General features: G+C 51.6%; 2 protein-coding genes across 5 annotated transcripts; both read left to right on the top strand.

The window, feature by feature from the left end:
* Nucleotides 1-13,456: 13,456 nt before the first annotated feature.
* Efna1 (ephrin A1) lies at nt 13,457-21,255 on the top strand. Its single transcript, XM_042681782.1, has 5 exons — nt 13,457-13,659; nt 17,640-17,935; nt 19,919-19,984; nt 20,144-20,194; nt 20,354-21,255. Exons 1-5 carry the CDS (start codon nt 13,568-13,570, stop codon nt 20,458-20,460), a joined length of 612 nt encoding a protein of 203 aa, XP_042537716.1. The 5' UTR covers nt 13,457-13,567; the 3' UTR covers nt 20,461-21,255.
* A 950-nt stretch (nt 21,256-22,205) lies between these two features.
* On the top strand, nt 22,206-24,772 carry Slc50a1 (solute carrier family 50 member 1). Of its 4 annotated transcripts, none has more exons than XM_042681793.1 (6): nt 22,206-22,304; nt 22,964-23,041; nt 23,182-23,305; nt 23,914-24,075; nt 24,202-24,321; nt 24,399-24,772. In XM_042681793.1, the coding sequence occupies exons 2-6, from the start codon at nt 22,980-22,982 to the stop codon at nt 24,498-24,500; spliced, it is 570 nt and encodes a 189-aa protein (XP_042537727.1). In that variant the 5' UTR covers nt 22,206-22,304; nt 22,964-22,979; the 3' UTR covers nt 24,501-24,772. The 4 variants fall into 4 exon arrangements, with proteins under 4 accessions (XP_042537727.1, XP_042537726.1, XP_042537725.1 ...); XM_042681792.1 differs by lacking the exon at nt 22,206-22,304 and adding an exon at nt 22,612-22,735; XM_042681791.1 differs by lacking the exon at nt 22,206-22,304 and having other exon boundaries at nt 22,742-23,041; nt 23,932-24,075.
* The last annotated feature ends 399 nt before the right edge of the window (nt 24,773-25,171 follow it).

The following is a 25,171-nucleotide window of genomic DNA, read 5'->3' as shown; positions in this document are numbered from 1 at the left end:
GGCCCAAGTTTCCTCAGGACAAAAGAAAATGTTTGGGCTGGGCTTGTAGCTCAGAGATAGAGTGATTGCCTGGCATGCTCGAGTTTGATTCCCAGTACAGCAAATAATAATAATAATAATAATAGCCAAGTAGTGTCTCATGTCTGTAATCCTAGCTACTCAGGAGGCTGAAATTGAGGATCATGATTTGAAGCCAGCCTGGGCAGAAAATTTCAGGAGACTCTTGTCTCCAATTAACTAAGAAGAAGCCAGAAGTGGAGGGGTGGCTCAAATGGTAGAACTCTAGCCTTGAGTGAAAAAGCCAAATAAAAGTGAAAGGCCTTGGGGCTGGGAAGGTGGCTCAGTGGTAGAGCGCTTGCCTTGCATGCCTGAGGCCCTGGGTTCGATTCCTCAGCACCACATATGCAAAAAGAAAAAAGCCGGAAGTGGCGCTGTAGCTCAAGTGGTAGAGCGCTAGCCTTGAGCTGAAGAGCTGAAGGACAGCGCCCAGGCCCAGAGTTCAGGCCCCACAACTGGACCCAAAAAAAAAAAAAAAGTGAAAGGCCTTGAGTTCAAGGTACAGTACATAAATACACAGACACCACACACACACACACAAACACACACACACTACTACTAATAATAATAAAGTATATATCAAATCCTTCAAGCCATTCCAAAACTTACAAAGCTATGTACCTTATCTAGTCAAAAATCTGCTTGTGTTTGCTTTCTCAGCTTCCTTTTTCCCTTCTGGGGAGAGAACCCCATTTTTCTTGGGAATTCCCTCCATGCTCAGTACACATGGCTTGCGGAGGGATTTCCTCCTCTCTCAGGTTCAGTAGTGAGCAAGTGTTTTAAGTTTGGCCAATCCCCCCACAGCAATCCCTGGCCAGAGCAATGGTTTGGGGAATGGCCCTGTAGTCCAAGACAAGACAACATGAGCTTCCTTGAGCTCTTGCTGAACCAGAGAGAGCCGCTCCTCTCTTCCTTCTGGAATGGCTAAGATGATAGGATACCAGACAGAAGCTTTTATTTTTGCCTTCATGACAAATATAACCAGCTCCCTCTCTCTTGGGATTCCTGCCAGTCTTCCATGGGCATTGTGCTGGCTAGCCAGCTCGTTACCCTCTAACATAGTAATCAAATCCAAACCCTATGCTCCATCTCCACACTTCAAACTCAAAGTACTGTTCTCAGGCCCTGCCCTAATTTGCAACTTCTTTGCCACCCATTCTTCAGGAATTCCCAATCATTTTACCTTCCCAGAATAGAGCCCCTTGCCGACTTTCCTCCAGATTTCTTTGGTTCTGTTTATGAGATCTTCCTCCATGCAGTCTCCAAGGCCTCCGTCCCTTGTGCTTTCACTGACACCCTTTGCACCAGTCATACCTGAAGCAGAAAAGAATTTTTGGTAGGAAACTGCGTAGTTTATACAATGAAGACTGAAAACCTGTCTTTGGAGATGAGCAGAATCTAAAGAACAGGACTATGGCCTAAACTCCACTCCTGTCTGAGTCCTTCCTTTGTAATAGGAGCTATGGGTTTTGTGTCAGTACTGAGGCTTGAACTTGGGGCCTGGCCACTATCTCATAGCTTTTTGTTTTGCTCTGTGTGTGTGTGTGTGTGTGTGTGTGTGTGCACTCGCGCGCGCGCGCACATGCACACGCATTGTGTGTTTCTACACATGCATGCACCAGTACTGAAGTTGAAACTAGGGCCCAGGCACTGTCCCTTAGCCTTTTCACTCAAGACTGGCACTTTATCACGTGAGCTAAAGATTTACTTCTGCCTTTGTGGTGGTTTATTGGCAATAACAGTTACACAGACTTTACTACCCGGGCTGACTTCAAACCTTGGTTTTCAGATCTCACCCTCCTGAACAGCTAGGATTACAGGTATGAACCACTGGCATCTGGCTGGGTAGAAGTATCTCATTGGCTAGGCTCTGACAGAAAAGAACTGCATAATTAAATATTCAATCAAATATTGTATCTTTCAGCTTTCCTAATGCTTCTCCCACCAGCGTTCCTGATACTAAAAGACAACTCCTTCTTCCCCTTATATCTGATGGCTACAGCATCCTGACGGATCATTTCTAGAATGGACTTGCATCTCTCTGTATCCCGTGACTCACACTAACATTCTCTCTAGGAGCAGCCAGGTGGTACAGAGCAGTGGTTTAAATAGGACATTCCCTGCCCCTCTCCCCCTCTCCCCCCTTCCCCTGCCCCATGTCAATGGCCTTGTTATACATTTCAGACTTACCACTTTTGAGCTGTGTGATCTTATGGACTGCATCAGCTTCTCTGTGCTTCAGTTTGCTAGCATCTGCAAAATGAGGATACTAATGTTATCTGCTTTTTACAATGACTGTGAAGATGAAATGCATTAATGCACACAAAGTGCTTCAGATGAGCCTGAAATGTTCTATAAACATGAGCTGATGCTGTAATTATTCCCAGGGCACCTTACCCATTATCCACTCTCCAAACCTTTCCCAGCTCTTTTTCCTTTCCTCGGTCTAAGGCTCCCCAAGCAAATCAACCCTGCAAACTTGCTTCTGAGGCCAGCCCGGTATGGCCCCGGGGCTCTTCTCTAGCCTAATCTGGAATGCCCCAACACTGTTCAACCCACACTACCTGTGAGCTCTTTCTCCAAAGGAATGCCCCATACCTGCCTGGGCAGCTCCCCAGGTGTGCATCCTGAGATTTGTGTCCTTTCAGGGTCCCATGGCCTTGTGTGCTCATCTGCCCTCTGTGCATAAGCAGTCATCCTCCAGGAATTCACTATCCTGATTTCCAGCTATTTGTGTGTGTGCATGCATGTGTGCATGCACCAGTTCTGGGACTTGAACTCAGGGCCTAGGCACTGACCCTGAGTTTTTGTGCTCAAGGCCAAAGCTCTACCACTTGAGCCACAGCTGTACTTCCAGTTTGGGGGGCGGGGGGCTAATTAGAGATAAGAGGCTCAGGGACTGTCTGCCCAAGCTGTCTTTGAACCATGATCTTCAGATCTCAGCCACTTGAGTTGCTAGGATTACAGGTGTGAGCCACAAGTGCCTCACTAGTTCCAGCTATTTGGACTCTCCTGCTCCACCTCCTCTGGATGGTTCTGGTCCCCTCCTTGATCTCCTCTGTAGCTGCATTTCTCTTCTGTGCCCTTCATACCCTTCCCCATCATTACTCCTGTTTAAGGGATCTCAGGATACCCACCACAGGCCAGGGCTAGCATACACTTAGTGAACTTGATGTTGTCATGGAAGACAGAAGAGGGTAAGGTGGTTATAGAGTGGAGCTGAGGGAAGAAGAAGAAACAGAGAGGAAGCAAGATTGAGGCAAGGAACAGGTCTTCTCTCCAGCTCTCTATCTCTTTCCCCTTGTACCTGCAGTTGCCAGGCTGTTGGGCCTACAGGATTCCTTCAGGCATGGGATATCTTACACCCTCAAACGCCCTTCTGCCACCAATCTGTCTGCTCCCACCGCACCTCAGGATTCTGGGTTGCATATGCCATGTCCCTGGGGCATTTGTCACATATTACATGACTCAGCAAATATCCTTCTAGACTCCCTCTGCCCTGATCCTGAGGATTCCTCTTCCCAGGACAGTGGCTTCCACTCAGCCCATCAAGGCTAGGGCCACCAAGGACAGTCTAGTCCCCCAACTTGAGCAACAGGCATGCTCGTAACTATTTGATTGCTATAATTCCATGGAGGAATATATATACACATACATATATGTGTGTGTGTGTGTGTGTGTGTGTGTGTGTGTGTGTGTGTGTGCAGAAAGGTTAATAATAGCTTAGAAAAGCTTCCAGTTCTGGGACCCGAGCCTAGGCCTTTTGGCATAGAATAGATGGCTTTATGTAGCAGCCTCTGCATCACCCCTATATCACCTGCACCTCAGAGTGCTCACTACCAAAACAAATGAGTCACTTTCTGAATATCCACTGCCTGCAGGGACAGGCTAGATTTAGCTTAAGCCCTGGAGAACTACATCTCAGAGCCTGGCCATGAACCCCCACCCCCGCCATGTCCCTCTAGGAGATCCCACTCTATTTTTAATCCTCCTTCTGCCCACCACAGAGCTCAGGTTCTGTTTTTGTGTGTCTGTGTGTGCCGGTAATAAGGTTGAAACTCAGTGTCTAGGTGCTGTCCCTCAGCTTTTTCCCTCAAGGCTGGTGCTCTACCACTTGAGCTTCAGCTCCCACTCCTGCCTTTTTGGTGGTTAACTTGTCCAGGCTAACTTTGAACCAGGATCCTCAGATCTCAGCCTCCTAGGATTGCAGTCATAAGCCACTGCAGGGCAGGGCAGGGCTCAGGTTCTAAAGGAAGTAGCCCCTCTCCATCCCTTCTTTTCTCACCTCTTCATAGATTCTCTCCATTGGCTCAAAGCACTGAATGTGGAAGCCTTTCCTGATCCCTATGACAGGTGGCTAGATGTGACAGGAAAGGTGCAGAGGGGACCTGTCCTGCCAAGGGCTCCGCTGAGATCTGCAGACCGTCACACAGCACCACCACCTGCCCCGCCTGAGCCTCAGTTTCCTCACCTGCTAGGAGTGGGGAGGATTGCCGCTCCTGCCTTTGCCCACCCCACAGTGCATAGGAGTCTATAAAGACGAATAGCATGTGATAAAGCTATACAACTGAAAAACACTGGGCATCGTAAAATGTTACACAAATGTGAGGGGTTCTGCACTGGTTGTTATTACAGCATTAAACTGTAACCTCTCAAAGATATTTACCATAAAAAACTACAGAGCCATGGGAAAGAACCAAGAAGTGTGTGGGCTTCTGGGACTGAGCCTCCACGAGTGATTTCTTTTTCTTTATTTGTGTTTCTCCAAGTTTTCTACACTGATCGTGTAATTCTGTAATTAGGGAATAAAGTTTGTACAAAGTAACACTTGGCTGGGGGTGTAACTCAGTGGTATTGCATGCATGGGGAGGGGGGCAGGGTGCTCGCGCAGCCCTGGGGTTTGCCCTCCACCACTGCCAAAAGAGAGAGAGAAAGACAGAGAGAGAGAAAGAGAGAGAGAAACAGAAACAGAGAGCAAGGGAGGGAAAAAGGAAGGAAGGAAGGAAGGAAGGAAGGAAGGAAGGAAGGAAGGAAGGAAGGAAGGAAGGAAGGAAGGAAGGAAGGAAGGAAGGAAGGGAGGGAGGGAGGGAGGGAGGGAAGGAGGGAGGGAGGGAGGGAGGGAGGGAGGGAGAAAAATAAAAGGAAAGCCAGGAACAGATGTCTCATGGCCTATAACCCTAGCTACTTAGAAGGCTGAGATCTGAGGATACAAGCTAGTCCCAAGAAGGAAAGTCCTTGAGATTCTTATCTTCAATAAACCATCAAAAATCTGGAAGTAGAGATCTAGCTCAAGTGATAGAGCATTAGCCTTGAGCAAAAAAGCTCAGGGACAGCACTCAAGCCCTAGTATTCACGCGTGTGCAAGCACACGCACACGCGTGCGCACACACACACACACAAGCAAGAAAACGAACAATGTTTCTAGATTAAAAGTCTGTCTGATTCCTGCTCTTACGCTGTGTTGTGGTGAAAGAGGTGGAAAGCAGCAGGGGTAGGGGATGTTCTTCTACCCACCCCTCACTCATCTTTTACAGGCTGGTGCCCTAAAACTGGAGAGCTGGCTGTAGGATTTCTCCCCAGCCAGAACCATAGAGGGGAGGATTCTTGTCCCTCTATTCCCTTTGCTGGCCTCTGACTGAAGCACTAGATCCCAAAGCCACACTTGTTCTGAGTTTCTCTCTCTCCTGAGCTCCAGCTGCTCCCCAGACGTGTCCTCTGGGAAGTCCCTCTGGTCCCTTAACTAGCTGTGTCACATCATCAGCACACACTGTTCACTGCTACCCCAAAGCCACATATAGTTCACTATTTTGGCTGAGAGAGAGCTGAGATCTGTGGTTAGGAGAGGTAGGCCCCTACCTTACCCCCAGCAGAGCATTCCCGTGCCCTTTGTAGATGCCAGGGTGAGATTCAAACCTAGGCACTTGAGTTAGATCTGTTCCTTGAGGGGATGTTGCCTGAGAAGCTTTTAGGCAAGTTTGGCTTTGTTTTTCTTTTCAGTCCTGGGGATGGAACTCAGGATATTACACATTCTAAGCATGCACTCTACCCTAGAGCTACACTCCCAGCCAAGATTTTCTTACCAGGTAAGAAAAGAGCCTTGGGAGAACTTTTGCTTCCAGCTCTTCTTCTACAAGGCCCCCATTGCTAACAGGTGGCTCCATGGCTGAAGCAATGGTCTAGTAACCAGCCAGGGTCAGGAGGACAGCTGGGGCAGAGAGGAAACACTGGCCCTTTGACGACCCCGCTGAGCTGCTGATCCACTTCCAGACTACTGGTTGTGAGGGGAATACGCTTCCTTGTTGAAACAGTAGTGTCTGGAAATTCTATCATTTGCAGACATTATTCTGAAGGACACAATGGCCCATCTTCGCAGGATGATGCTGTACTGTTTCTTTTCCTTCTCTTTCTTTCTTTTCTCTCTTTCTTTCCTTCTTTCTTTCTTTCCTTCTTTCTTTTTTGGTCTGTTGTGAGGCCGGAACTTGGAGTGTAGGTGCTGTCCCTGAGGTCTTTTGCTCAAGGCTAGTGCTCTACCACTTTGTCCCACAATGCCAATTCCAGTTTTCTGGTGGCTAATTGGCAATAAGAATTTCCTGCCTGGTCTGGCTTTGAACTGTTTCAGCTTCCTGAGTAGCTAGGATCACAGGCATGAGCCACCAGCGCCCAGCCTGAGCTAGGTTCCTTGTGCACACTCTGCCCCCAGCCATCCAACTCCTCCATGGTGTCTGCCTTATGTTCATGGTTTAACTTGGCAAGCTGCTCTGTTCTCAAACCCTTGTCAACAACTGGAATTCCTACAGCTCAGCTTCCTGTCTCTGGGTTCCTGCCCTCATCCAGATTCTGTCCTTCTAAAATAGAAATCTGAGCCAGTGCTGGTGGCTCAAGCCTGTAATCCTACCTATTCAGCAAGCTGAGATCTGAAGATCTCATGGTTCAAAGCCAGCCCAGGCAGGAATGTCTGTGAGACTCTTATCTCCACTAAACTGCCAAAAAAAAAAAAAAAGCCAGAAGTAGAACTGTGGCTCAAGTGGTAGAGTGCTAATCTAGAACAAAAGAAGCTCGGAGACAGCACCCAGGTCTTCAGTTCAAGCCCTAGGGCCCTCCCCACACACATAAATTATATGTGTGTGTGTGTGTGTTTATGTTTCCTACTTAGGCATCTGTGGGCTTAATCAATGTTCAAACCCCTGAGCATGACTGTCAAGGCTCTTGGCAACAAGGTTTCCATGCCCCCTTCTATCTTATCTCTTACCACTTCCCTCATTATGTTCTATAGCCCTTCACTGGTGGCGCTAGCTACTCAAGGAGGCTGAGATCTGAGAACCCTGGTTCAGAGCCAGACCAGGCAGACAAACCCAAAAGACTTTAAACTGGAAATGGAGGTGTGGCTCAAGTGGCAGGTGAGCCAAACAAGAGTATAAATCCCTGATTTCAAGCCTCAGTATTGGCCCAGGAAAACAAACAAAACAAAACAAAACAGTTCTATAATTCTTACTCCACCAGAGAACTCACTGCGCAAACTCTCACTCCTCTGCTGGTGCTCTTCCTTCATCATTGAATGTGAATGCTTACTTAGCTTCCAAAACGTATTTCAAACAGCTCCTTCTCTGTGAAGTCCCTCCACATCCCAGACATTCCTTCCTCTATGAGCCCTTAGGTTGTTGTGCCATTTAGACCTCCATTATAATTCTTACTTAATATTCTAATCATACATTCAGCAGTACACTGCATTCCTTTGGGGTATGGGTGTATTTCCGCATCCTCAGTGTCTCTGGTTCATTAGGCGCTGTGCTAAGTGCATTGGTAACTCTTCTGATTAGTACATTTTTGGTAGAAGAGACAGCAGAGTATCTCACTTCTGGTACTTAATGTGCAGAATCCACTATCCTATCCTTAGCTTCTGTCCCTCCCCTCCCCCTCCTCCCTCCTATCCTGCCCAACCTCCTCTTCCCTGAAGTGGATTTCAAGAGGGAGAAATCCACTTACTCCCAGGATCTGGCCCCCTCCTGGGTCAGTTGTAAAATGGAACAGATCTATGAAGTAGGGTTCCCTTTGTCCTTCTGTGGGATAACTAGTCACCAAAAGATCAATGACTGAGTTGGCAATATCAAAAGCTTTCTTGCAGGTCAGGCACCAGGGTCTCACACTTCTAATCCTAGCTACTCACAAGGCTGAGATCTGAGGATCTCTGAAGCCAGAACAAGCAGAAAACAAACAAACATGGGACTCCTTTTTCCAATTAACCAGCTAAGGGACAGCATCAGGCCCTGAGTACCACCACAATCAGAATGTGGTGATTTGGGGATTACAGGTGTGTGTGTGTGTGTGTGTGTGTGTGTGTGTGTGTGTGTGTGTGTGTGTATGTGTGTGTGATTCCAGGGATTGGTAGACTGAAGCAGGAGAATCAAGAGTCTGAGGCCAGCCTGGGCTACATAACGAGGCTTTGACTTTTCTTCTTCTCTCAAGGCTGGTACTCTACCACTTGAACCACAGCTTCATTTCTGGGTTTTTTGCTGGTTAGTCGGAGATGATCCTCAGATATCAGCCTCCTGACAAGCTAGGATCACAGGCATGAGCCACCACTGCCACCTGGTTTTCTTTTTCTTTTTTTTTCTCTTCTCCTCTCTCCTCTCCTCTCTTCTCCTCTCTCTTCCTCTTTCCTCTCCTTCCCTCCTCCCCTTCCCTTTTCTCCCCTCTTCTCCTCCTCTCTTTCCCTCTCCTTCTTCCTCTCCCTTCCTCTTTCTCCTTCACCCTTCCTCCCCACCTGCAGTACTGGTAATTGGCCTCTCCAAAATTTGGGAAAGCGTATGCCTAAACATGAACTCTTTGAGCGCAGGATCTCCTGCCCCAATCCAGAGCCTGGCCCATAGTAGGTGATCCATAAATACCTGTTAGATAAAAGTCAGATGCAGAGTTATTTCTAAGTTCCAAGAATTCATCAAACCAGCCACTCAGCAAATAAGGAATATTATATGTGTGCAAATGTGTTTATTTCTACTAGGCTTTCATTACAGTGCAAACTCTGAACAATTATGCTGCCCTTAAGATATGGAGCTGGTTGCAGTGATACATGCTTGTAATCCCAACTACTCAAAAGGATGAAGGAGGAGGATCTTTAGCTTGAGGCTAGCCAGGGCAACATAATGAAACTTTGTTTTTTGTTTTGTTTTAAAAAAAAAAAAAAAAGCTGGTACCAGTGGCTCACATATGTAATCCTATCTACTTGGAAGGCTAAGATCTGAGGGTCCAGGGTGGAAGCTAGCCCCAACAGGAAAAGTCCATGACACTCTTTTTTTATTTTCTTGTCTGTCGTGGGGCCTGAACTCTGGGCCTGGGCACTATCCCTCAGCTCTTCAGCTCAAGGTTTGCACTCTACCACTTGAGCCACAGCGCCACTTCCAGCTTTTTCTGCTTATGTGGTACTGAGGAAACGAACCCAGGGCCTCATGCATGCAAGGCAAGCATTCTACCACTGAGCCATCTTCCCAGCCTCTCCATGACACTCTTACCTGCAATTAACCACCAAAAAAGCTGGAAGCAGAACTGTGCTTCAAGTAGTAGAACACTATCCTTGAACGCAAAAGCTCAAGGACAGTGCCCAGACCATGAGTTCAAACCCTAGGACTAGAACATACATACACACACACACACACATACACACACACACACACACACACACACACACATCTCATGGGGCTAGGGTGTAGTTTAGTGGTAGAATATTTGTCTCTCATGCTTGAGGCCCTGGGTTCAATTTCCAGCACTGGGGAGAGTGGCAGGGGTGGGGGGCAGTGGGGGGGGTGGGGGTGGGGGTATCAATTCCAGGTCTAGGAGTAAGCCCAGAATTTCATTAACAGAATTTGACAGACAGCCCTAGAAGCTGAACATAGGGCTAGCTCAATGGTACAGCTTAAGTTTAGTATGCACTTGGTTTAGGTTCACCCTAGCACCAAAAAACATATTTGTGATTTTTCATAACATGGAAAACATCTTCTGTTGTAAAGTTATAAGGGAGGAGGAGTAGGCAACTGAAATGAGTCATATTTATCATGCTACCAAAAGCAAGCAAACAAAATCTTACAAGCAAGAGGCTGCTAGGGAAGGAAAACAAATGTTAACAGTAACTGACATTTTCTCTTTCCTTTTCCCCCCTCTCTATTTTCCAAACTGTGAAAAATGTGCAATCATTGCTTACTAATAAAGTGCACTTCATTTTTCACAACGACCCTTAGAGAGTGGGGCAGAAGTGGTTCCAGGCTCAAGACTCCGGGGACTCACCCCTCTGCTGCCGCCTCATCCCATTACCCAGGGATGCCCGCTGGGGCTGAGCAGGCTAGACACATCCCAAGGCCCCATGGCTCTGGCCTTCCCCACGCCAAACCTCAAACCAGCTGTCAAGCAGTTCCAGTCTGGAAATTCTGCCTGCAGGAAAGCAGTCAGTACCCCCACAGGTAGACAGCCCAGCCCTCCGGGGGCAGGGCCTCCCCCCAAACACTCAGATTTAACCTTACTATTTAGGAATTCCCAAAAAGGATTCACTGAGGGAATTTCCCAGACAGACAGACAGACAGACAGACTCAACTACTCTCAACCTTGAACACAGATGTTTGCCTGGGGGTGGCGGCGCTGAGAGCCAACGCAGGTACACAACTCTGCGGTGAGGGTGAGAGTCAACCCAAAGCATGAGTCAAGACCAGACCCGCCTGGGCAAGCTAGAGGCTGACAAGAGAGGGGCCCAGAGGTGGTCACCATATTGAGGAGTCCCTTGTGTGGTCTTAGTAGCACAGTACCTGCAGCTCACCTTTATGTCCGCTAGGCGGCGTGGCGGTTCCAGGAGGGGTCAGAGCGGTGTGGCTGGGGGGCGGGGGAGGGCGTAAGGGTTGAGCCTGCAGCACCGCAAGTTTGTCATTTGGGGGGGCTTGTCTTTCACCTTTACGCCCCAATTTCAGAAAAGCATATGCCCACACTTAAGCTTCCCACCGATTGAGGGACGGGTTCTGCCCTCGAGGGTAGGGTTTTTTGTTTTCTTAGCCTCACCCTTGCATGGCTAGTGTTCCTTTTGCTGAATGACCCTGAACATACAAATATGTGGAGAGAGGAGTGACTGAGATCAAGTACTCAAGGGAGAATGCCGGGGACAGAGTCACACCAAGGGCTCTGCGCCCCGTCAGAGCCCTGGATCTCTTACCCTCCTCCACCCCCACCCCCCTCTCGCTCCAGCCCCAGACAGCAGGCGGGGCGGGAACGGACGTGGCCCCGCCAGGCTGGGCCCAGCGAGCCAGAACCTGCCCAGCCTGAGCCGCGCTGCGCGGGACCCCACACGTCCTCGCCCCGTCGTGGTGGTCAGGGAGAAGAGGGAATCCTGGGGACCGTCTCCTCCAGGGCGGGCCGCTCTTGGGCCTCCCTGGCACCAGCCCTGCGCTCGCCCTGCACGGTGCGGGCCCTCCTCCCTCCCCAAACACTGAGCGTCTACCACACGTGCTGGCAGCTGTGCCAGACGCTGGCAAGGCGGCCGGGCACCAGCCCGACTCCCTGCCTTCATGGAGCTTCGAGTCTCTGGAACACGCGAGCTGGGACGTGGTGCTCTCACGGGGGACACGGGGGTGACCGACACCCAGGTGTCCACCCCCGGTGAGCAAAAAGCGCGTGAGGTGTGACCCTGTGGCGTATCGGCCGATAGACTTCGGCCTGGGCGGGTGGGGCCGGCCGCGCCTCCGATCTACGTGGGGCTTGGGCACGTCGCCTCCGGCAGGTGCACACGCGGGTGGCGGTGTGCAAAGCCCGACCGTGACCCAGCAGCTCGCGGACGGCTCGGTAAATATTTATGATCAACGCGGCGAAGCGGACCTCCCGCAGCCCGAGCCCACGGCCGAGGGCGAAGGCCAGCACCGGCCGCCCTCCGCCGCCGGCTCCTCCCAGCGGGTCAGCGCCGGACTTGCCGCGGCGTCCCGGCTCCGGGTAATTACAGGGAGCTGTCGCCAAGCCTGGCCGTAAAAGAGGAGGATGAAACGGCCTGGGAAATAAGGAAGCTGCCTCCCACCCCCATTCCGGCCCACAGCTTCCCTTGTTGCGCAGCCGCAAGAGAGGGCGCACACACACACACACCATCCATCCATCCATCCATCCATCCATCCACATACACCACCGCACACACGACGTTCCAGCTCCAGACACTCGCACCAACCTAATCAAACACCTGCCCGCCCTCTCCACCCGAGGAGCCGCCACCCGCCCTCCCGCCCCCCCCCTCCAGACGGCAGCAGAACAGCCCCGAGAGGCGAATTCCAGCGAGTTTGTTTACACGGCGCGGGGGAGGGGAGCGGAGCCGGGACTCGCGCCGGGGACTGGGGGACCCAGCTGAGACGCCGGGGCCAAATCCAAACGCCCAGCCTCGAGCTGCGGCCCAAACACCCCCACCCCCAGCTCTGCCCCCACCGCACGCCCAAGCCCGCTTCCCTTCCGCACGCACTGTTCACAAACACTAGCATGCGTAAGTTTCACACGCTTCCACACGCGCCGCTGTGATCTTACTCACAAATGTTTTCACACATGCGCGCCATCGCACGTATTTACGCACGCCAGATGTACAAGTGTTTGTTACACTTCTGTCGCCCCGGTACTCAGCTTCTCCCTGGCCCCCCTGCCAGAGCCCACTCTCCCCACGCGCCCGCGCCGCGCCCCGCGCACACGGGGTCGTTAGGGTCCTTTGGGAGCAACTGGAAACAAGGGCGGACCCCCCCCCCCCCCCGTCTCAAGCCCGGGGTCCCGCGTATTCCTCCAGAGCCAGCAGAGGTGCCTCCAACCCCGGCCGCACACGTTACACACAGGGTCGCACTTTATTCCGGGCACCGAGGCGATGACACCATCTCTTGAACAAAGACAACATTGACAAACCCAACAAAAACAAACAGCGGCGTGCGTGCGCGTGGGGGGGAGGGGCAGCCATGCGCCGAGTCCGGGAATGGAGCGGGGGATGGAGGAGGAAAGTGTGGGAGCCCAGCCTGGATGTGCGAGTCCTCTCCACCCCGGCGAGACGGGCGCCGGGCGCTACGGAGCCGACTGCGGCTCCGGCTCCCGCTCGCGCGTTCGCGGGCCCACACGCGCGACTTCCTCCTCGCTTCAGCACGCGACTGCACGCAGTCCTACAAAGTCCACAGAAAGCTTCACGCAGCCCCCCGCCCCACCCCCCTCCGCTCAAGTCACAGAACACGCGGCTCGGTGGCGATCTGCCGGGCCGGGGAAGCCGGCCCCGGCCCTCCCGCACCCCAGGCCTCCGCTCCGGCCTTCCCGCCCTCCCCTCCTCCACCTCCCCAGCCCCCCAGCCCCGGGGCAGCCGCGCGCCGGGCGGGGCGGGGGCGGGGCGGTGTCGGGCGGCGCCGGCCCAAAAGGCGGAGTCGCCTGGAGAAGGGGCCAGAGCTGTGAGCGCGGTGCTGACTGTGCCGTGCAGAAGCCAGCGGGAACCCAGACCCCGAGGAGCCCCTCATCCCCGCCCGGCCCGGCCTGGCCCTGCGCCATGGAGTTGCTCTGGGCCCCTTTCTTGGGTCTGTGCTGCAGTCTGGCCGCTGCTGACCGCCACACCGTCTTCTGGAACAGTTCAAATCCCAAGTAAGCCCTGTCTCCCGCTGGCAGGCTGAGCGCCTGGCTGGCACTGCCCCTCCCGAGGTTAACTGTCCCGGCCTGTCTCTGACCTGAGCCTAGGGGAAGTGGCCAGAGTTGGGAGGGATTCTGTAGGTTTTTCGCTCGGCACTTACTTCACCCTCAGAAGGAGCACTGCCCTGCACCCCGGGCAGGAGCCAGCCCGCATCTACTTGCACAGGCGCTATTTCTGCCCTTCCCTTCCTGCCCTCTGGCACCCCTGACACTCACAAGTGAGGGACCCACGCTCTGCGTACCTGACTTGAGTGTAGGCCATTTGCCATAGACCCCAGGGCTCTTTCTGTAGGCTGCCCACCCTGAAACTACTGTACCCCTCTTGGTGTGCCACTTGGGCATCTGCCCATACTGACAGGTACTTGATGTGACACCAGGAGTGAGCAGATTGTTCCTTAACCCTGCAAAGACCCTCAGGAGCGATCTGGGCCTTGGGGGATTTAGCATTCATTCTGTGTTTAAGGTGATTTTGAAGAGCCCCCCACAAGAGGTCTTTTGGGGTGGTGTGAGAAAGATGCTGTGCATAAGCAGGTTGAGGGAGTCCTCTGTTCAGGAGGCTAAGATGGTCAAACCGAAGAAATGGCCAGAAGTCTTGGAAGCTTCAGAGGGAATGGAAGGGGTTAATAGGCTACAAAGGGCTCTGGATAGGAAGGAGTTAATTTTTCCTGGGCAGGTTTAGGGTTGTGAGGCAAATGGCACTGGGAGGAAGACCCTTTGTTCTTGCCCTTGAGTTTTCTGAAGTTATGGGAACAATATTTGTGGGAAAGCAGGAGAGGGGGGTAGGGTGGTACAAGGAGTAGAAGTAGGCCTTGCAGCTGGAGAGGGGGAGAGGGGTGTCATCAGAACACCCCTAACCCTAATGTGCCTGCCTCATACTGCTCTTGACATGTGTATACATATATGACATAGATGGCATTGCCTGTGAGGGGTTGATTGTCCAGCTCATGCTGAGGGGACGAAGAAAAACCAGGTGCCAACTCCAGAAGCCAATGCACTCCTGACCATGGGGTGCCAGGACAGCCTAGCCAGTCCTCCTGCTCCCCATCCCTTGCAGCCTGCTCTTTGCCTCCTTGACCCAGTCCTGTTGTTCTACTAGTGGGAGAGAGCAAAGTCCCTGTTTATGCCCATGCCAGGTGTTGGCTAAAGGAGGAGGAGGGGACAGGAAGCCATTAGTAGGGAGGGGGGAACTCTGGCCTTTTCCGTTCCCAAGCTCCCAGGTTTCCTCCCTTTCAGGAAGGAGCCTCTTCCTTGCCCCCCCTCTCTGCCTTCCCTGACGCCAGTTCGGCCCCTTTTCCCAGATGGTAAGCAGTAGTCAAATACAGGCCACGGAGATGGGGGAGATGGTATCCCTAGAAGTGGGTGACTGTTACCCTCACAACACAGCTTCTGCCCTGTCCCTTCACCCACACACACCCCTCTACCTAGGACTAAAAGAAAGCTATCCTAGAGAGGAGTCTGTAGGCAATCTAGCTGAGTCCAGCTTGGGGCAGAGATGAGGTGGCAATAATCTGGGCGGTATGAGGCTACCTTGGGTGACTCAGGGCAGTGGGCATCTGCTCTGATCTCCAGGCCCCAGGCAGGGGCAGCCTGAGGAGAAGAATGCTGCCACTGAACACTTTGTCTTCCTGGCTCTGGAGGGTCAGGTACCTTGCTCCTTCAGATCAGCCAGCACCCTTTTCCTAGTGGCCAGTCTGGAGCAAATCTGTGCTGGGCTGGGGTCCTATGGGCTGCCCCTATTTGACAAGGTGCATGTTCACAGGTTCTCATGAGTGCTGGGGCGGGTAGCAGAGGTGGATGAGGAATGAGTCAGAGCCTGTCACGGGAATGGGGGAAAGACGCCAGGCCTAGAGCTGAAATACCTGTTCTGAAATGGCTTCTATGTTTATCTCTCCAGAGAGGAATTTTAAAAGCCTCCCTGAGCTCCTCTTTTCCCTGGGCTGGGGGAGGGGCCTGTAAGCCTAGCTCCCAAGGCCAGAGGCCTCAAGCAAGGCCAGGCCTCCTGGGGGTCAGGCAGACCGGGCACTAGGTGTCCACCTCAGAGGCCCCTAACCCGAATCTCCCCTTCTCGCCCCTGCCACCACCCCCTCACCTATGCCCAGAGCTTGAGTTTGAAGCAAGTTGGCAGCCAGCTCTGCCGAGTCTCTTGCTGGCAGTGCTTGGGGGGAATTCAGAAAAGCTGACCAGCTTGGGGGAGGGGGGGGGGGGGCACGAACACTTTCTCCCTACTAGGACCCTACCCAGGCTGGAGCCAGGTGTCTGGAGCTGGGGGGGGGAGGGGCTGGTGGGCAGTCAGTCAGGCTGGAGCCTGCAGGTCTTGTGGGGGGGGGGTAAATTAGGGGGAGGGGAACTGGCTCCACCTGGGGAGGAGGGGAGGCAAAGGTAACCTCAGGTTTAAGAACTCCAGCATTTCATTAAGGGAGGTGAAAGTGTAGCTTTTGTATATAGATAGGGATATTTGGAGATGCTCTGAGAGAAAGGGACAAAAAGACCAGAGCATAAAATTGAGTAGCAAGACAGGGATATTTGATTGAATTGATGATGATGATTTAACCTAAACGATCAGGGAGGGACGTTGTCTGTGGGCTTCGTTTTGGATTAGGGGTTGTGGGGCAAACTGAAACTGAGAAATGGGAGACACTCAGTGGGGAACAGGGGAATTGGGGGCTGGTGAGCGGAGTAAGAGAAAGGAAGACTTGTGTTGAGGGGCTCAGCACAAATATGACAAAACAGAAAGGGTCCCCTGGATCCTGATTACAGAATGGGCCTATAGGGCCTCAGGCTGAGGCCAATAGACATTTAAAGGAACAACTGGGAGTTTAAACTTGGGGAAGTCTTATAAGTAGAACAGAAAGATGACTGGGCTACGGAAATATTTAGAAGTCCATCCTTCGGCAAATACCTCGAGACTTATGAAAAGGGCTTTGGTACTTGAAAGATTCTGAGTGGATGCTATTTGGAGGATGATGAATAGATGATGGTGGTTGTGAAGATGGTGGACAGAGATGTAAGAGATCAGATCAGTAAATATCAGGAGTTAAAGTTTTAGAATAAGCTGGGAAGGTGGCTCAGTGATAGAGTGCTTGCCCTGCATGCATGAGGCCCTGGGTTCGATTCCTCAGTACCACATAAGCAGAAAAGGCCAGAAGTGGTGCTGTGGCTCAAGTGGTAGAGTGCTAGCCTTGAGCTGAAGAGCTGAGGGACAGCGCCCAGGCCCAGAGTTCAGGCCCACAACTGACAAAAAAAAAAAAAAGTTTTAGAATAATCTTTAGAATCTAGTGTGAAATGTAGAGTCACATAAATAAGTAGAGGCTCAAAGTACTGCCTGGTTTTTGTGTGTGTGTGTGTGTGTGTGTGTGTGTGTGTGTGTGTGTGTGTGTGTGTGTGTGTGTATGTGTATGTGTGCATACATGTTCATGCATGCATGCCAGTGCCAGTATTAAGACGAACTCAGGACCTTAAGCTCTTCCTTGGCTTTTTTGCTCAAGGTGGGTGCTCAACTACATGAGCCACTCCTTCACTTCAGGCTTTTGGACTGGTCAATTGAATATAAAGAGTCTCTTGAGCTGGTGGCTCATGCCTGTAATCCTAGCTATTCAGGAGGCTGAGATCTGAGGATCATGGTTCCAAACCAGCCCAGGCAGGAAAGTCTGTGAGACTCTTATCTCCAATTAACCACCAGAAAATCAGAAGTGATGTTGTAGCTTAAGTGGTAGAGTGCTAGCCTTGAGCTGAAGAACTGAGGGACAGCACCCAGGCCCAGAGTTCAAGCCCCATGACCAACAACAACAACAACAAAAAAGTCTCTTGGACTTTTCTGCCCTGAGGTTGCCTTCAAACCACCACAGACCCAACCTCCTGAGTAGCTAGGATTGCAGACGTGAATTCACCAGTGCCTGTTCTGGCTTCTGAATGACCACCTGCTTTCTCTCACTCAGGTTCCGGGACGAGGACTACACAGTGCACCTGAGGTTGAATGACTACCTGGACATTATATGTCCACATTATGAGGATGACTCTTTGGCAGTTGCTGACATGGAGCAGTACACACTCTACCTGGTGGAGCATCCCGAGTATGTAGCGTGCCAGCCTCGACCCAAGGACCCTGTCCGTTGGCAGTGCAACAAGCCTAATGCCAAACATGGCCCAGAGAAGCTGACAGAGAAGATCCAGCGCTTCACACCTTTCATCCTGAGCAAGGAGTTCAAGGAAGGGCACAGCTACTACTACATCTGTGAGTGTACATGGGAGGGAGGCACGCAGGTCCATGTACTCAGGGCGAGCGGCACGATGTGTATGGCTGGGTATATGCTGAGTAGGGAGTCAGGTAACATGGGGTACCTTCTAATACTGAATTCTTTCATTCCCATCACAAGTGGTCAAGCGAGTTTCTGCCATATATTGGGCATCCATTCGGCACTGTGGACATAAAGATAAATACAACACTTCAGACTCCCTATCCTCAAAGAAGCTGGGAAAGAGTACACATAGGCTAAACAGACCATTAGAACAGTGCAATATGGTAGACATGAGTGCATGGGCCTTGGGGAAATGACCTGAGCACATGCTAGGTTGGGAGGCAGAGAAAGGGCTGAGCTTAGAACAAGTAGAGGAGCTAAGTAAGTAGGAAGGAATGTGAAGAAAGGGAGCATAACCTCTTCAAAGAATTCTTAAGCAGTAGGCACACAAGAAGTAGAGAGAGATGGGTTTGAAGAGCAGACAGACAGATCCTCAGGACCCAAACACTGCTAGGAATTTGGACTTTTATCTTTAGGGTAATAGAGAGCTACTGTTAGATCTTAAAGAGTTACAAGTCCAGCTTTGTGTGGAATAGATCTAGGGCTCATTCAGTCATTTAGTATAAAATGGCCCAAGTAAAGGGAAGACCCAATTTCAGGCTGGGAGAATAAAGACTGGGACACATGGAAGGGATAATGTCTTTGTGTGTGTGTGTGTGTGTGTGTGTGTGTGTGTGTGTGTGTGTGTGTGTGTGTGTGTGTGTGTGTGTGTGTGTGTGTGTGTGTGTGTGTATGTGTTGGTTTTTTGTTTTTGTTTTCTGTTGTGGGGCTTGAACTCTGGGCCTGGGCACTGCCCCTGAGCTCTTTAGCTCAAGGCAAGCACTCTACCACTTGAGTCACTGTGCCACTTCTGGTTTTCGGGTAGTTAGTTGGAGATAAGAGTCTCATAGACTTTCCTCCCCAGGCTGACTTTGAACTGTGATCCTCAAATCTCAGGCTCCTGAGTAGCTAGGGTTACTGGTATGAGCCACCAGGGCCCAGCTGGGACAATGTCCTTTTTTTTTTTGGTCATGGGGCTTGAACTCCGGGCCTGAACACTGTCCCTCAGCTCTTCAACTCAAGGCAAGTGGTTTATTGGAGATAAGAGTCTCAGGGACTTTCCTGCCTGGGCTGGCTTTGAACCACAATCCTCAGATCTCAGCCTCCTGAGTAGCTAGGATTACAGGTGTGAGCCACTGATGCCCAGCTGGGACAGTGTCTTATGTCCTCCTCACCTCTGCCAAAGTTGAGAGTTGTTCTAAAGAATGAAAGATTAGGGGACTGGGAAGGTGGCTCAATGGTAGAGTGTTTGCCTTGCATGCATGAAGCCCTGGGTTCAATTCCTCAGCACCACATAAGCAGAAAAAGCCAGAAGTGGCCCTGTGGATCAAGTGGTAGAGCGCTAGCCTTGAACTGAAGAGCTGAGGGACAGCACCCAGGCTCAGAGTTCAAGCCCCACAACCAACAATAACAAACAAACAAACAAACAAAAAAGAATGAGAGATTGTACTGAACATTGGGCAGGACATGTGGGGAAAAACAAAACAAAACAAAGAATGTAAGAATAGAGGCTAGAGGGGGCTGGGAAGGTGGCTCAGTGGTAGAGTGCTTGCCTTGCATGCATGAGGCCCTGGGTTCGATTCCTCAGTACCATATAAACAAAAAGAAAGAAAGAAAAAAGCCGGAAGTGGCGCTGTGGCTCAAGTGGTAGAGCATTAGCCTTAAGCTGAAGAGCTGAGGGACAGCACCCAGGCCCAGAGTTCAGGCCCCACGACCGGACCCCCCCCCCCCAAAAAAAAAAAAGAATAGAGGCTAGCGAGAAGAGACAAATGAAAGTGAGCAGGTAGCTGTGAGAACAGGACCACCTGTTACATTCGGGCTTATTTAACTTTGTGCCAACAAAACTTCTCTACTTGACTTCCTGGGGGTTTGTCTTGTAGCCAAACCCATCTACCACCAAGAAAACCAGTGCTTGAAGTTGAAGGTGACGGTGGATGGCAAAATCAGTGAGTGTCAGTCCCTGTGGGCTTTCTCCCTCCATCTCTATGCCGGGTGGGTCTAGTGGTCTGGGATGGTAGAGAAGTTCCACTGCCAGCCCACCTAGAACTTATACCCCAGTGCCTTCCTGTCATGATCCTTGATCTGTCTCTATTCTTGTCTTTCAGCTCACAGTCCTCAAGCCCATGCCAATGAGCAAGAGAAAAGACTTCAAGCAGGTAGGTAGTTTTAGAAATGAGGAAGGGATCTGCTTGAAAAGGATGGGATGGGTATAGGAGATGGTTTGCCAGGCAGGGGCTGGGAAAATCCTAAAGACTAAGGGGTAGTCCAAATAGTGGAGCCATTTACCATGAGGCCTGTGTCTTCTCATCTAACAGACGATGCAGAGGTTCTACATAGCATCGGTCACAGTGCTGCCCCCCGCCTCTTCCCACTTGCCTGGGCTGTGCTGCTCCTGCCTCTTCTACTTTTGCGAACTCAGTGAAGGTGTGCACCTCTGGATTAAGGATTGGATCTGGGCTGAGAGACAGGGACAGGCACCCTTAACCTGTCCCCAAACTCCAGCCTTGGGAACCACTCCCATCACATGCACAAGCTGCCACCCAGCAGCCCCAAAACGGGTCAGTATTAAGGGTTTCAGCCCGAAGGAGGGCAACCAGCCTGATGGTACCATCCTCACCTCCGCTTCAGAGGAATGGAGGAAAAAGCAGGACAGTCCTTTCCCTGCCATCCCTGCCTTTAAGCCAAAGAAACAAGCTGTGCAGACATGGTCCCTGGAGAGGACCAACTGGGAACTGAGCTGGAAGGGGCCCGAGGCCATGGAAATGGACACTACACTTGGCAAGGTGCCCCTCCCAGAGAGAGACAGGACATCCAGATGAACTGACTAAAGGAAAAGCAACAGACAGTTTCCTGCATGGGAGCCAGGTACAGGAGAGTGTGCTTGGGCTGACCCAGAATCTCCCAGCAAGAGTTCCATCTGTGGAGCTGCCACAGAGGGGTTTGTAGCCAGGCACTGCATCCTCTCCCCATCTGGGGCAGCACTCCTTGGAGCTGTGCCAGCAGGGGGGCTGTGCCAACCTGTTCTTAGAAGAGTATAGCTGTAAGGGCAGTGCCCAAGAGTTCACACTGCCCAGAGTGTAGTCTAAAGGGCAGGGCCCACATGTACAGTATTGTATATAAACTTGTCGTGTGTCTGCTGATTTCTACAACTGGAGTTTTTTTTTTATACAATGTTTTTGTCTCAAAATAAAGCGATGTGTTTGTTTGTTTTTGGAAATGTTTGCTTTATTGTCCCTCCTTGTTGACTTTGTTCAAAGAGTCCCTGCTGTGTACTAGGTCAGAAGTAACTGGGACTGGGCTGGAATAGTAGTAGTACATCCTTGTAATCCCACTTATTCTAGAGGCTGAGGTAGGAAGACGGCAAGTTTCAGATAGTCTGGACAAGTTAACAAGACCCTGCCTCAAAGTAAAAAATATAAAGGGCTAGGGATGTAACTCAGTGGTAGGGCATTACTTAGCAATGCAGGAGGCCCTGGGTTTAATATACAGGAGGGAGGGGCTGGGAAGGTGGCTCAGCAGTAGAGTGCTTGCCTCCCATGCATGAAGCCCTGGGTTCAATTCCTCAGCACCACATACACAGAAAAAGCCAAAAGTGGTGCTGTGGCTCAAGTAGAGTGCTAGCCTTGAGCTGAAAAGCTGAGGGACAGCGCCCAGACCCACGATCGACAAAAAAATAAAAAATAAATAAAAATACATGAGGGAGAGAGAGAATTTAAGCAACTGAGTATAAACTTCTCAAGAGAACTTGCCCCTCACCAGGCCAAAAGGGTGGGGTGTTTCCTTCTCAGAGTTACTCAGTACAAGAGTGTTCCCACAGCAATCTTGCAGATTGTACTCCGCACCCTACTGTGGAAGCTCTTCCTGTCCAACTTCTACCCCACTCCCACCCCCTCAGCGCTGGGCTTTGGCAAACTGTGCAGGTACTTCTGCATCTGGGTGAGTCAGGCAAGCTGGACGCCAGCTGAGGCGCGCGCCCCACCCCACAGCGCTGCCTGGCAGAGGTGTGTGGGAGGATGGGAGGGAAAGTTCCCAACAGCAAGTAGGATGGATGAGGGGGTCAGTGATAGGGGCGACAGCGGGTTGAGCCGGTCATGTAAAGCGGGACTTGTAGCTGAAGGAGAGCATCCCACAAAGATGGTAATGAAGGCAATGGAGGTTGATCTGGAGCTGTAGGTAGGAGGCATGAAGTCGGCCAGGGTCTAACTTCTGGGCGCTGGCACCTGTGGGAAAGCACGAGTCGAAGCTGGGGACTCCTTGAGTCCCGGGGTAAGCAGAGTGTGAGGAGTGGCAGTGTGTGTGTGGCGGGGGAGCGGGGGGCGGGGAGGGACAAGGGGGAGACAAAGGCACGGAGCTCTACGACACCGAGCGGCCGCGGCTTAGAGGGCGCCCTCCGGCTCTGGACTCCGGGAACCAGCGGCCGAGAGACCGTGTTCGACCCGGCGTTCAGAGGCACGGGGCTGTAGTTCCGGTACAGCACTCCTCGAGCCGGACCGGGTTCCCGCACGGTTTCCGGAGGGACGGCAGGGGCGTGGTCTTAGAGGGGTGGGGCTAGGCTCTGGGGCGGAGCTTCGGAGCTAGCTGGTCCCTCCGAGCTGGTCGACGCTTGCCTCTGGCGGGATGGAGGCGGGCGACGTGGCCGACTCGCTCCTTTCCGGAGCTTGCGTGCTCTTCACCCTCGCCATGTTCTCCACCGGCCTGTGAGAGCGCGGCCGGGCTGGGTCGGGGCAGGACCAGGAAGTCAGGAGAATGGATAGAGACTTAACCACAGCCCCAGGCTGCACCCGGGACCCAAGTGGAATCGGGTGGAGGGGATTCGGGTTGCGAGGGCAGAGGAGCTGGGGGCCGGGTCTGCGGGCTCTGGGGAGGGTGAGAAGCTCCGGAGGTTGCCCATTCATCCCACTCTTCCCTTCGGGGCCCCATTACAGCTCGGACCTCAGGCACATGCAGATGACCCGCAGTGTGGACAGCGTCCAGTTCCTGCCCTTTCTCACCACGGATGTCAAGTGAGAGTGGACGCCTGAGGTGGGACGGATAAGGGAGGCAGAGGAGGGGCAGGAGGACCGCCGAAGAAGGCTCCTGGTAACCCCCTGCCACACTCAACCCCGCTGGCTATGCGCCTATATTGCTTCCCTCCTCTTTGCAGTAACCTGAGCTGGCTGAGTTATGGGGTCTTGAAGGGAGACGGGACCCTCATCGTCGTCAACACTGTGGGTGCTGTGCTTCAGACCTTGTATGTTTTGGTGTATCTGCACTACTGCCCTCAGAAGGTAGAAGCCCTCCTTTGGACACACCTCTCTGCTGCACACCCTGCTTCGTTGGCAGGGCAAACACTACTTCCTAGAAAACTGTTAATAGCCTGGCATGGCCTCCTTTCCCTCGAAGGCTCTCCAGCCTTTCCTTCTCCTTCCTCTAAGAAGCCAGCCCTCGCAGACTGATATATGACCCCCCCTACTCTAGCAAGGCTAGTAGTTTACCTAGCTTAGGGGTGCTTGTGCTGCCCTGTGCTTCTACCAACCAGGCTGAGAAAGGGCTTTTGTTTCCATAGTTCCTTGGGGACCAGGACCAGTGGCTGAGAATAAGATGATTAGCTGTTTCCCTACTCAATCACACAAGCATTTACCAGGCTCCTACTGTGTATGCAAAGTTCATGGGGAGTGGGGGGGGGGGGTACCTTTGCCTTCTGTGGAGGTCTCCAGTGTTGTGTGGATAAGAGTATTCCATCAAATCACTGGGGGAAGAGAATGTAACAGCAATATGGAAAGATGCAGCAGAGGTTAGCTCCCACACTGGAGTATGAAGGAAGACAGGATGAATTCAGCAGAGAGGTCAGAGTGTTTTGGGGCACATCTGCAAGTATGACTACTTTCCCCTGCAGCATACTGTACTCCTACAGACTGCAACCCTGCTGGGGGTCCTTCTCCTGGGTTATGGCTACTTTTGGCTCCTGGTGCCAGACCCTGCAGCCCGGCTTCAGCAACTGGGCCTCTTCTGCAGTGTCTTTACTATCAGCATGTACCTGTCACCACTGGCTGACTTGGTGAGTAGGGCTGACCAGAAAGTTGGGTGACAGTGGGAGACAGGACAAAAGGGTTGGGTAACCAATCACAGAAGTAGTTTGACTTTTTTCTGAGGAAATTCTTGGTCTCTCACCCTTTTCCCACAGGCCAAGGTAATTCAGACAAAGTCAACCAAGCGTCTCTCCTTCTCCCTTACCATTGCCACCCTCCTTACCTCTGCCTCCTGGTCCCTCTATGGGTTTCGACTTAAAGATCCTTATATTATGGTAAGAAAACAGACGTTGTGACAAGTCTGCCAAGTGGAAAACTGGCTCCTCTCTTCTTAACAGCCCTTTGATTTCAGGTGCCCAACCTTCCAGGAATCATCACCAGCTTTATCCGACTGTGGCTTTTCTGGAAGTACCGCCCAGAGCAAGACAGGAATTATCGGCTCCTGCAAACCTGACCACGGCCACCTAATGCCAACTTGATACCAAAGAGAGCTCCTTTTATTCAGCTCATCCTGATGACCAGTTTCATGGGTGCAAGTGGGAAAAAGAAATGACTTAGAGATCAAAGGGATCAAAGAAAGAGCTTTACTTAGAAGAACAGGTAGAACCTAAGGGATGAAATCACTTATTTTTTTAAGAGATTATCTTTTTTTTTTCTTCAAATTTTGGAGATCAGGCTATCTTTAGAATGTGCCTTAAAATAAACTCTTCCTCAGTCCTTGTCCATCATAGCTCATTCTTTATTCCTGATTTGGTGAAGGGCAGATCTAGTTATTCTCAGGCTGTTAATGGCTCAGAAAATGAACTTGAAAGAAATAGGAAGCTGGGAAGACCAAGGAAGGCCTTTAAAAGAACAAACCCTGGGCTGGGAATGTGGCTTAGTGATAGAGTGCTTATATAGCATGTATGAAGCCCTGGGTTCCATTCCTCAGTACCACATAAACAGAAAAAGCTGGAAGTGGCACTGTGGCTCAAGTGGTAGAGAGCTTGCCTTGGACAAAAGAAGCTCAAGGACAGTGTGCAGGCCCTGAGTTCAAGCCCCAGGACTGGCAGGGGAACAAAAAGAAAAAAGCAGACCTAGAAAAAAAAAATGTTTGGGGGGAGAAATGTAGAGGGAGGTGGGGAA

Source organism: Dipodomys spectabilis, unplaced genomic scaffold, assembly GCF_019054845.1.
Source record: "Dipodomys spectabilis isolate Male_0828 unplaced genomic scaffold, ASM1905484v1 ptg000069l, whole genome shotgun sequence".
NCBI lineage: Eukaryota > Metazoa > Chordata > Mammalia > Rodentia > Heteromyidae > Dipodomys > Dipodomys spectabilis.
Note: the sequence above shows the minus strand (reverse complement) of the source record. Positions and strands in the feature narration are given on the sequence as shown.